The sequence below is a fragment of the Bombina bombina genome, chromosome 3 (assembly GCF_027579735.1).
Source record: "Bombina bombina isolate aBomBom1 chromosome 3, aBomBom1.pri, whole genome shotgun sequence".
Classification (NCBI taxonomy): domain Eukaryota; kingdom Metazoa; phylum Chordata; class Amphibia; order Anura; family Bombinatoridae; genus Bombina; species Bombina bombina.
The window spans coordinates 944,714,200-944,727,468 of NC_069501.1; the positions used below are offsets into that span (position 1 = coordinate 944,714,200).

The window sequence follows — 13,269 nt, forward strand, 5'->3', positions numbered from 1 at the left end:
ACCTGAAATTTTTCAAATGGACTTTTTTCTAAATTGCGGGCTATTAGGCTTGCGGGTGCGCAAAAAGCTATAATTTATTGCGTCATTCTTGGCGCGAGACTTTTTTGGCGGGAGAATTACATTTGTTGACGTATTTTCGTCATTTCCGGCGTCTGGGGTAATTGTGCCAGTTCCTGTTCAGGAACGGTGTCTGGGGTTTTATTCAAATCTGTTCACTGTCCCAAAGAAGGAGAATTCTTTCAGACCAGTTCTGGATCTAAAAATTTTGAACCGTTATGTGAGGATTCCAACATTCAAAATGGTGACTATAAGGACTATTCTGCCTTTTGTTCAGCAAGGGCATTCTATGTCCACAATAGACTTACAGGATGCATATCTTCATATTCCGATTCATCCAGATCACCATCAGTTCCTGAGATTCTCTTTTCTAGACAAGCATTACCAATTTGTTGCTCTTCCTTTTGGCCTAGCGACAGCTCCAAGGATCTTTTCAAAGGTTCTCGGTGCCCTACTCTCTGTAATAAGAGAGCGGGGTATTGCGGTGTTTCCTTATTTGGACGATATCTTGGTACTTGCTCAGTCATTACGTTCTGCAGAATCTCACACGAATCAACTAGTGTTGTTTCTTCAAAAACATGGTTGGAGGATCAATTTACCAAAAAGTTCTTTGACTCCTCAGACAAGGGTAACCTTTTTAGGTTTCCAGATAGATTCAGTGTCCATGACTTTGTCTCTAACAGACAAGAGATGTTTGAAAATGGTTACAGCCTGTCAGAACCTTCAGTCTCAGTAATTCCCTTCAGTAGCTATGTGCATGGAGGTTTTAGGTCTCATGACTGCAGCATCGGACGCGTTCCCTTTTGCTCATTTTCACATGAGACCTCTTCAGCTTTGTATGCTTAATCAATGGTGCAGGGATTATACAAGGATATCACAATTAATATCCTTAAATCTTAATGTTCGACTATCTCTGACTTGGTGGTTAGATCACCATCGTTTAGCTCAGGGAGCTTCTTTTGTTCGTCCAACATGGACTGTGATCACAACAGATGCGAGTCTTTCAGGTTGGGGAGCTGTCTGGGGATCTCTGACAGCGCAGGGGGTTTGGAAATCTCAAGAGACGAAATCTCTGCTCTTTCTGTTCTGTTTCACAGAAAAATTGCTAATCTTCCTGATATTCATTGTTGTGTACAGGCTTTGGTTCGTATTAAGCCTGTTATTAAATCAATATCTCCTCCTTGGAGTCTTAATTTGGTTTTGAAAGCTTTACAGGCTCCTCCGTTTGAGCCTATGCATTCTCTGGACATTAAATTACTTTCTTGGAAAGTATTGTTCCTTTTGGCTATCTTTTCTGCTAGAAGAGTTTCTGAATTATCTGCTCTTTCTTGTGAGTCTCCTTTTCTGATTTTTCATCAGGATAAGGCGGTCTTGCGGACTTCATTTAAATTTTTACCTAAGGTTGTGAATTCCAACAACATTAGTAGAGAAATTGTTGTCACTTCATTGTGTCCTAATCCTAAGAATTCTCTGGAGAGATCTTTACATTCTTTGGATGTGGTAAGAGCTTTGAAATATTATGTTGAAGCTACTAAGGATTTCAGAAAGACTTCTAGTCTATTTGTTATCTTTTCTGGTTCTAAGAAAGGTCAGAAGGCTTCTGCCATTTCTTTGGCATCTTGGTTAAAGCTTTTGATTCATCACGCTTATTTGGAGTCGAGTAAATCCCCGCCTCAGAGGATTATGGCTCATTCTACTAGGTCAGTTTCTACTTCCTGGGCTTTTAGGAATGAAGCTTCTGTTGATCATATTTGCAAAGCAGCAACTTGGTCTTCTTTGCATACTTTTACTAAATTCTACCATTTTGATGTTTTTTCTTCTTCAGAAGCAGTTTTTGGTAGAAAAGTACTTCAGGCAGCTGTTTCAGTTTGATTCTTCTGCTTATAATTTCAGTTTTTTTCACTACACGATTAAAACTTTTGATTTGGGTTGTGTATTAATTTTTCAGCGGAATTGGCTGTCTTTATTTTTATCCCTCCCTCTCTAGTGACTCTTGCGTGGAGTGCCACATCTTGGGTATTTGCTATCCCATACGTCACTAGCTCATGGACTCTTGCCAATTACATGAAAGAAAACATAATTTATGTAAGAATTTATCTGATAAATTCATTTCTTTCATATTGGCAAGAATCCATGAGACCCACCCTTTTTATTGTGGTTATGATTTTTTTGTATAAAGCACAATTATTCCAATTCCTTGTTGATGCTTTCGCGCCTTTCTTATCACCCCACTTCTTGGCTATTCGTTAAACTGAATTGTGGGTGTGGTGAGGGTGTATTTATAGGCATTTTGAGGTTTGGGAAACTTTGCCCCTCCTGGTAGGAATGTATATCCCATACGTCACTAGCTCATGGACTCTTGCCAATATGAAAGAAATTAATTTATCAGGTAAATTCTTACATAAATTATGTTTTTTTGCTGCTGTTAAAAAGGTTGTGGGAGTGGACTTTATAGGGCTGATTTATCAAAGTCTAGCGGACATGACACACTGTAGCGTATCATGTCCACTAGACATCGCTAAATGCCGACAGCATACAATGTCGGCATTTAACATTGCACAAGCAGTTCTAGTGAACTGCTTGTGCAATGTCGCCCCCTGCATATCCGCGGCCAATTTCCCGCTAGCAGGGGGTGTCAATCAACCTGATCATATAGGATTAGAGGGAGCGGACCAGTTAAGGAGCAACAGTCTTAAGACCGCAGCTTCATAGCTGCTGTTTCCGGCGGGGGCCATTCGACCCTTGATGAATCGGCCCCTAACTCTTCAAGGAAGCTCACTCCCTACCACTGTAAAATGCATGCCTGGGGTTAGAGTTCAGAAATGCAGTGGCACAATACTGAGAGGGAAATAATAAACTACAAATTTCAGAATGCAATGTAACTCCCAGAATACTGTGTTTCTTCCTCTAAAATGGAGCTACAGTCAGGGGAATTTAAAGGGACACTGAACCCAAATTTTAAACTTACATTTCAAATAAAGATACCAAGAGAATGAAGAAAATTTGAATCACGAAAGAAAAAATTTGGGTTCAGTGTCCCTTTAAAGGGAAAAAAAAAGACATTCAATAGTTTTTTTCCCCCTTCAATTTGTACTTCAGATGGGGAGGAAAATCCATAGGGGGCAGTTGCCCCCCCATGCTCCCAGATGTCTAGTGTATATAAATCATCTGGGTGTACTATAATCATGTTGCAGATTCATATTTTTGCACCAATTTTGGTTTCCCTGTAGCATCCTTTTTGTCACATCCTCTTTTTAACGTTGTCTTTGGTCTCAGCAACACATATCTTGTGTTTCATGACCTGCTATTTGTTCATACATTTGCCTCTTGTTTCAGTGTACTGGGTCCCAGCCTTCTCACTAATTCCAGAGGCTATTTAGGCAGGCTACGCTGTTCTTTTGTTTCCTAGATATCCTTGTTGATTTCAGTGATGCTTGGCATTCCTATTACTGGCTGTCTTCCTAATATCTTACACCTGATCTGTCAGCCATCTCTGTTCTGCTCTCCACTCTTATCTGTCCATGTATTTGTCTTACTAATTTGGTTGCTCTCACTTGATCTGTTATCTTCTCACAGCAGGTACATCGCTTCTGCTCTTATCCTTCTCTTCCTACACAAACGTATGGCTAAGTGCTGAACCAAAGTATGGCTTAGGAGGTAATGTGCAACCATAATGTTTAGTGTGTACCTCATGTTTAACCGTAGATCCCAGCAAATTCATATAAAAATTTGCAGGTCTGAAAAAAATGATAATGGAGTGTAAGCTTCTTTTACTAATTGTGAAATCAGCAATGGAGGCAACACAAAAGGAGGCACATTTAAAATTCATATTATAAATAAACTCAGTAAACGTTTTAGGTATAGATAATGAAATATATTTTTTACTCTCTCATTCTTTTCATTTCGCAGTGTATTTTGTAGAGAAGCTGTTCTCACTTGTGTCACATAACACATGATTAAAGCTGTGTGGTGCGTGACTTACCTGAGTATTATCATAAAAAAGCACGTCTGGCACTTTCATCCTCTCATCGGGATTGAATATGGGTGCAGTGACACTACCAACCCTCAGGATGCCAGATTTGACTTCACCTAAATAAATGATTCATATTATAAAATAAACTATTATACTACTATTTATGTACCAATAGATTATATAGAATAGTAATAGCTTTAAATGTAAGTGTAACTCATATACTAAAAGATACTATTTCAAAATGTAATACAGTGCTTTGATTTTTGAATAATGTTGTTTATGTATTTATAGGCATATACATACACATATAAACACATAAATATGTATGGATACATATATAGACACATATATAAGTGCTGTGGAGCCCTTTGCAGTTAAGTAGATAAAAATATGTTAAAACATATTAATGCAATACAGTATATATATTTAATAAAGTGTTATACTGTGTATTTAGAGTAAATATTTCACATTCCAATGTTCTGCACTTAGCAGAATATGTTCTATGTATTTATAAATAGGTATTCCTGTATGTATCTGTATATACTCTACCTATATTTTATCATCTATTTATGTAGGTATAAATATATATTTGTGCAAAAAAAAATATCACATATATTTAGAAATATGTAATTATGAATAAATAGAACATATTCTGCTACGTGAAGAACATTGGAAAGTGAAATATTCATATTTTCAAGCGGCTTAGCGAACTTGAGAAGATGTGATCGTGTTTGCACACATGTAGGGTGTAAGGTTTTTTTTTTACTTTTTTGCTCCATTGACTTCTATGGGGGAATAGGTTATCACGCGCATGATATTCTAATTTTGACTTTTTACACATGTGTCGGGTTAGCGTATAAGCAAAATATGTTTACTTTAAACTCAATACGAGCGCAACCCAACGCACACAGAAAGCTTACTTCTAGTGGAGTAAACGCTTGAGTAGGAGTTTTAAATATCGCTCCACTCGTAATCTGGCTCTTAAATGGGTATGTTCTGAGAACAATGGATCAGGCTTCAATGAGCAAAAACAGCTATATTATATACAAAAACAAACATAAAAGAACATCTACCAATATATTATAACAAGTTATTGGCAACATATTGAGGGGAAATCAATTTTACAGTACAATGTGCCTTTAATGGAAGCCATAAAATATAAAAAAGATACTCGGCAGTTATAATTTCATTATTCTTAAGATTAGGATGCCTATAGGGAAAGGTATATTTTTGGTGTACGGAGTCCATCACTGTAAATGTCCTATATATTTTTACCTATCATCCAACATCTTTCCAAAAAGTAACCAGCCATTCACTTTCACCTTTTTTTATACTTACAAAACAACTTAAACTTAAATATTGAGCACAGCCCAAGGCTCCTTTTTTTCAATCACAAACGCCTAGATTTAGAGTTTGGCGTTAGCCGTCAAAAGCAGCGTTAAGGGCTCCTAACGCTGCTTTTTGCCGCCCGCTGGTATTTAGAGTCAGCCAGGAAAGGGTCTAACGCTCACTTCCAAGCCGCGACTTTTCCATACCGCAGATCCCTTACGCGAATTGCGTATCCTATCTTTTCAATGGGATCTTCCTAACGCCGGTATTTAGAGTCTTGGCTTAAGTGAGCGGTACACCCTCTACTGACAAGACTCCATCCGCAGGAAAAAGTCAGTAGTTAAGAGCTTTATGGGCTAACGCCGGTTTATAAACCTCTTAACTACTGTGCTCTAAAGTACACTAACACCCATAAACTACCTATGTACCCCAAAAATGGAGGTTGCATTCTATTGGCTGTTCCGATCAGCCAATAGAATGCAAGCTCAATCTGATTGGCTGATTGGATCAGCCAATCCGATTGAACTTGAATCTGATTGGCTGATTCAATCAGCCAATCAGATTTTTCCTACCTTAATTCCGATTGGCTGATAGAATTTTATTTTTTTTGAATCAGCCAATCGGAATTCGTGGGACGCCATCTTGGATGACGTCATTTAAAGGAACCTTCATTTGGCGAGTAGGCGTCGTGGCAGAAGGATGGATCCGCGTCGGCTGGAAGAAGATGGCTCCGCTCCGCTCAGGATGTTTGAAGATAGAAGATGCCGCTTGGATGAAGATGTCTACAGGTCCAGATGTCCTCTTCTGCCCGGATAGGATGAAGACTTCTGCCGCTCCGGATGTCTTCTTTTGGTCCATCGGTGCCCGGTTGGGTGAAGACGACTCAAGGTAGGGAGATCTTCAGGGGGGTAGTGTTAGGTTTATTTAAGGGGGGTTTGGGTTAGAGTAGGGGTATGTGGGTGGTGGGTTGTAATGTTGGGGGGTGGTATTGTGTGTTTTTTTACAGGCAAAAGAGCCGATTTCTTTGGGGCATGCCCCGCAAAAACAGAATTTATGCTTACCTGATAAATTACTTTCTCTTGCGGTGTATCCAGTCCACGGATTCATCCTTTACTTGTGGGATATTCTCATTCCCTACAGGAAGTGGCAAAGAGAGCACACAGCAAAGCTGTCCATATAGCTCCCCCTCTAGCTCCACCCCCCAGTCATTCGACCAAAGGTTAGGAAGAAAAAGGAGAAACATTAGGGTGCAGTGGTGACTGTAGTTTAAACAAAAACATTTTTTTACCTGACTTAAATGCCAGGGCAGGCCATGGACTGGATACACCGCAAGAGAAAGTAATTGATCAGGTAAGCATAAATTCTGTTTTCTCTTGCAAGGTGTATCCAGTCCACGGATTCATCCTTTACTTGTGGGATACCAATACCAAAGCTTTAGGACACGGATGAAGGGAGGGAACAAGACAGGTACCTTAAACGGAAGGCACCACTGCTTGCAAAACCTTTCTCCCAAAAATAGCCTCAGAAGAAGCAAAAGTATAGAATTTGTAAAATTTGGCAAAAGTATGCAGTGAAGCTCAAGTCGCTGCCTTACAAATCTGTTCAACAGAAGCCTCATTCTTGAAAGCCCATGTGGAAGCCACTGCTCTGGTAGAATGAGCAGTAATTATTTCAGGAGGCTGCTGGCCAGCAGTCTCATAGGCCAAACGGATGATGCTTTTCAGCCAAAAGGAAAGAGAGGTAGCAGTCGCTTTCTGACCTCTCCTCTTACCAGAATAGATAACAAACAAGGAAGATGTTTGTCTGAAATCCTTAGTTGCTTGTAAATAGAACTTTAAAGCACAAACTACATCAAGCTTGTGTAGTAGACGTTCCTTCTTTGAAGATGGATTAGGACACAGAGAAGGAACAACTATTTCCTGGTTAATATTCTTGTTAGAAACAACTTTAGGAAGAAAACCAGGCTTGGTACGTAAAACTACCTTATCTGCGTGGAACACCAGGTAAGGTGAATCACACTGTAAGGCAGATAATTCTGAAACTCTTCGAGCCGAAGAGATAGCTACCAAAAACAAAACTTTCCAAGATAACAACTTAATATCTATGGAATGTAAAGGTTCAAACGGAACCCCTTGAAGAACTGAAAGAACTAGATTTAGACTCCATGGCGGAGCCACAGGTTTATAGACAGGCTTGATTCTGACTAAAGCCTGAGCAAACGCTTGAACGTCTGGTATCTCTGCCAGACGCTTGTGTAAAAGTAAAGACAGAGCAGATATTTGTCCTTTTAAGGAACTAGCTGACAATCCTTTCTCCAATCCTTCTTGGAGAAAGGACAATATCCTGGGAATCCTAATTTTACTCCATGAGTAACCCTTGGATTCACACCAACAAAGATATTTCCGCCATATCTTATGGTAGATTTTCCTGGTGACAGGCTTTCTAGCCTGAATCAGAGTATCTATAACTGACTCAGAGAAACCACGCTTTGATAGAATTAAGCGTTCAATCTCCAAGCAGTCAGACGTAGAGAAACTAGATTTGGATGCTTGAACGGACCCTGTATTAGAAGATCCTGCCTCATTGGCAGTGTCCATGGTGGGACAGATGACATATCCACTAGGTCTGCATACCAAGTCCTGCGCGGCCACGCAAGCGCTATCAGAATCACCGAAGCCTTCTCCTGCTTGATTCTGTCGACCAGACGAGGGAGGAGAGGAAACGGTGGAAAAACATAAGCCAGATTGAAGGACCAAGGCGCTGCTAGAGCATCTATCAATACCGCCTTGGGGTCCCAGGACCTGGACCCGTAGAGAGGAAGTTTGGCGTTCTGACGGGACGCCATCAGATCTAACTCTGGAGTGCCCCATAGCTGAGTCACCTGGGCAAATACCTCCGGGTGGAGTTCCCACTCCCCCGGGTGAAAAGTCTGAGGACTTAGAAAATCCGCCTCCCAGTTGTCTACTCCTGGGATGTAAATTGCTGAGAGATGGCAGGAGTGATCCTCCGCCCACCTGATTATTTTGGTTACTTCCGTCATTGCTAGGGAACTCTTTGTTCCCCCTTGATGATTGACGTAAGCTACAGTCGTGATGTTGTCCGACTGAAATCTGATAAATTTGGCCGCAGCTAGTTGAGGCCATGCCTGAAGAGCATTGAATATTGCCCTCAGTTCCAGAATGTTTATCGGGAGAAGAGTTTCTTCCCGAGACTATAAGCCCTGAGCTTTCAGGGAGTCCCAGACCACACCCCAGCCTAACAGACTGGCATCGGTCGTTACAATGATCCACTCTGGTCTGCGGAAACATATTCCCTGAGACAGGTGATCCGGAGACAACCACCAGAGAAGAGAATCTCCGGTCTCCTGGTCCAACTGAATTTGAGGAGACAAATCTGCATAATCCCCATTCCACTGTTTGAGCATGCATAGTTGCAGTGGTCTGAGGTGGATCCGAGCAAAAGGGACTATGTCCATTGCAGCTACCATTAGTCCGATTGTCTCCATGCACTGAGCTACAGATGGCCGAGGAATGGAATGAAGAGCTCGGCAAGTAGTTAACAGTTTTAACTTTCTGACCTCCGTCAGAAATATTTTCATTTCCACCGAGTGTATCAGGGTTCCTCTTCTGAGGGGGGAGAGAGAACTCTTTTTTACGTTCACCTTCCACCCGTGAGACCTCAGAAAGGCCAATACGATCTCCGTGTGAGACTTGGTTCTTTGGAAAGTCGACGCCTGAATTAAGATGTTGTCTAAGTAAGGCGCCACTGCTATGCCCCGCGGTCTTAGCACCGCCAGGAGGGACCCTAGCACCTTTGTGAAAATTCTGGGAGCAGTGGCCAACCCGAAAGGAAGAGCCACAAACTGATAATGCTTGTCCAGAAAGGCGAAACTGAGAAACTGGTAATGATCTTTGTGGATAGGAATATGCAGATACGCATCCTTTAGATCCACGGTAGTCATATATTGACCCTGCTGGATCATTGGTAAGATTGTCCGAATGGTCTCCATCTTGAATGATGGGACTCTGAGGAATTTGTTTAGAATTTTGAGATCTAGGATTGGTCTGAAAGTTCCTTCTTTTTTAGGAACCACAAACAGGTTTGAGTAAAACCCCAGTCCTTGTTCTGCAATCAGAACTGGGTGGATCACTCCCATTGTAAGTAGATCTTCTACACAGCGTAAAAACGCCTCTTTCTTTGTCTGGTCTGTAGACAGACGAGAAATGTGGAACCTTCCCCTTGGAGGGGAGTCCTTGAATTCTAGAAGATATCCCTGGGTAACAATCTCTAATGCCCAGGGATCGTGAACATCTCTTGCCCAGGCCTGAGCGAAGAGAGAGAGTCTGCCCCCTACTAGATCCGGTCCTGGATCGGGGGCTACCCCTTCATGCTGTCAGTTATGGGGAACATTTTCTTAAAAATAGGGGGGGAACAAAAGGGACACCTGGTCTATCCCACTCCCTAGTAACAATATCCGCAACCCTTTTGGGGATCGGAAACGCATCAGTGTATACAGGGACCTCTAGGTACTTGTCCATTTTACACAATTTCTCTGGGACCACCATAGGGTCACAATCATCCAGAGTGGCTAATACCTCCCTGAGCAATACGCGGAGGTGTTCCAGTTTAAATTTAAACGCTAATGAATCTGACTCTGCCTGATGAGAAACCTTTCCTGAGTCGGACATTTCTCCCTCAGACATCAAATCCCTCACCCCCACTTCGGAGTGTTGTGAGGGTACATCAGATAAGGCTACCAAAGCTTCAGACTGCTCATAATCTGTTCTTAAAACAGAGCTATCGCGCTTTGCAGGAAACACTGGCAGTTTGGATAGAAAGGCCGCAAGGGAATTATCCATGACTGTCGCTAGTTGTTGCAATGTAATAGGGGCAGACGCACTAGAGGTACTAGGCATCGCTTGAGCGGGCGTAACTGGTTGTGACACATGGGGAGAGGTAGGCGGACTATCCTCATTACCTTCAGTCTGAGAATCATCTAGGGCCACACTTTTAAGTGCAACAATATGATCTTTAAAGTGTATAGACATATTAGTGCAATTGGGACACATTCTGAGAGGGGGTTCCACCATGGCTTCTAAACACATTGAACAAGGATTTTCCTTGTGTCAGACATGTTTAACAGACTAGTAGTATACACAAGCAGGCTTGGAAAACACTTTAATCAAATAAAAAACACAATTTGAAAAAACGTTACTGTGCCTTTAAGAAATAAAAAGAGCACACAATTTTACAAAACAGTGAAAAATGCACCAATCTCTTTGAAATTTTCACAGTATGTACCTAAGGCTTTAATATGATTGCACAGCAAGTTTCAGAACGATTAACCCCTTAATGCCCAAACCGGAGCAGCCTAAAGCCAACAACCGGTTAATTAACTACAGCACCTTGCCACAGCTTACTGCTGTGGCCCTACCTGCCCTTAGGGATCAGTTTTGGGGGAATAAAGCTTCTTCTAGGCCCTCAATCAGCAGCTGGACTCTCCATGTGAAGCAGCATGAAACAGCCTTTCAATTTTAAGTGCGCATCTGAGGCGCAAAATTAGGCCCCTCCCACTCCACTCCGGAGTTGTGAGGCCTACAAAAATCACTTCTAAGTGACTAAATTTATGCCATGTGGATAATAACCCCAGTAAAACACTCCAAAGTGCTTAAAAAAGTGTCTCCAACGAGTATTTCTTAAATAAATAATCGATTGCCCTGCATTAGTGTCAATCACCCTATTTAGCCCTGTTATGTAAGCATTCAATTCTATACTAAGTCTCAGAACATAGCTTACCCTCCCCACATGGGGATCTTGTCAGTCTTCTAGCATTATCTCAGTCTTGTCTAGAAATAATTGACTGAACATACCTCATTGCAGTCAAGCCTGCAAACTGTTCCCCCCAACTGAAGTTTTCTGGTACTCCTCAGTCCTGTGTGGGAACAGCAGTGGATTTTAGTTACAACATGCTAAAATAATTTTCCTCTCAGCAGAATTCTTCATCACTTTTCTGCTAGAGAGTAAATAGTACAAACCGGTACTATTTAAAAATAACAAACTCTTGATTGAAGATATAAAACTACAATTCTAACACCACATTCACTTTACCCTCCCGTAGAGAGACCCTAGTGCTTAGAGCCGGCAAAGAGAATGACTGGGGGGGGGAACTATATGGACAGCTTTGCTGTGTGCTCTCTTTGCCACTTCCTGTAGGGAATGAGAATATCCCACAAGTAAAGGATGAATCCGTGGACTGGATACACCTTGCAAGAGAAAAGCCCTTTTAAGGGCTGGTAAGGTAATAGAGCTGTTAACTTTTTTAATTTAGATTAGGGTAGGGAATTTTTTTATTTTGGGGGGCTTGGTTATTTTATTAGGGGGCTTAGAGTAGGTGTAATTAGCTTAAAATTCTTGTAATCTTTTTTTATTTCTTGTAATTTAGTGTTTGTTTGTTTTTTTAATTTAGTTTAGTTTATTTAATTGTAGGTAATTGCAGGTACTTGTAGTTAATTGATTTAATTTATTTATTGATAGTGTAGTGTTAGGTTTAATTGTAACTTAGGTTAGGATTTATTTTACAGGTAATTTTGTAATTATTTTAACTAGGTAGCTATTAAATAGTAAATAACTATTTAATAGCTATTGTACCTAGTTAAAATAAATACAAAGTTGCCTGTAAAATAAATATAAATTCTAAAATAGCTACAATATAATTATTCGTTATATTGTAGCTATATTAGGGTTTATTTTACAGGTAAGTATTTAGCTTTAATAGGAAGACTTTAGTTAATAATATTTAATTTATTTCGTTAGATTAAAATTATATTTAACTTAGGGGGGTGTTAGGGTTAGGGTTAGACTTAGCTTTAGGGGTTAACACATTTATTAGAGTAGCGGCGAGGTCCGGTCGGCAGATTAGGGGTTAATAAGTGTAGGTAGGTAGCGGCGACGCTGGGGGGGAAGATTAGGGGTTAATAAATATTATGTAGGTGTCGGCGATGTTAGGGGCAGGAAATTAGGGGTACATAGGTACAATGTAGGTTGCGGCGGTGTACGAAGCGGCAGATTAGGGGTTAATAGTGTAATGCAGGGGTCAGCGATAGCGGGGGCGGCAGATTAGGGGTTAATAAGTGTAAGGTTAGGGGTGTTTAGACTCGGGGTTCATGTTAGGGTGTTAGGTGCAGACTTAGAAACTGTTTCCCCTTAGGAAACAATGGGGCTGCGTTAGGAGCTTAACGCTGCTTTTTTGCAGGATTTTTTTCATCCCAAACTGCCCCATTGTTTCCTATGGGGGAATCGCACACAAGCACGTTTTTCCAGCTAGCCGCTACCGTAAGCAACGCTGGTATTGAGGGTTGAAGTGGCGGTAAATATGCCTTTACGCTCCCTTTTTGGAGCCTAACGCAGCCCTTCAGAGAACTCTCAATACCAGCGTTGTTTAAAAGGTGCGGGGGGGGGGGCGTGGGAAAGGAGCGTTAGCTATGCGGGTCGTTACCGACAAAACTCTAAATCTAGCCGAAATGCAGCACAGTTGCTAAAAGAACAGGCAGATGTGAAGGGAGACACGAATTGTTGCCTTAAGATGTTTTTACTTAAATGGAGACCCTATAGTGACAGTCTCCCCAAATCTTTACAAAAAACGGTGATCTGAGGAGTACATATAAGAGGAACAGTATATGGGAGATAACATTTTCTTCTGATGAAAACATTTCACTCAAGCATTCTACATCATGTTCTGTCATAGTTTTTGGATTGCAGCGTTTCAGGACATTCCTCATACTAATACTTAATATGTAAAGATGCATGACTGGAAACTAACTGTGAATTCTGTAACAGCAACTCAGTTTGTATAACTAAAGATATGCATTAAAAAACAAACAAACTTTCCAACAAATCATCAAGAAGATGGT

General features: G+C 41.0%; 1 protein-coding gene across 1 annotated transcript in view; it reads right to left on the reverse strand.

The window, feature by feature from the left end:
• The window catches only part of VWA8 (von Willebrand factor A domain containing 8), a 1,436,595-nt gene that overhangs the window by 826,091 nt on the left and 597,235 nt on the right, over positions 1 to 13,269 (reverse strand). Inside the window, exon 20 of the mRNA XM_053707969.1 lies at positions 4,040 to 4,146. Within this exon, the coding sequence (XP_053563944.1) occupies positions 4,040 to 4,146 (107 nt within the window). The remainder of the gene's footprint in view (positions 1 to 4,039; positions 4,147 to 13,269) is intronic.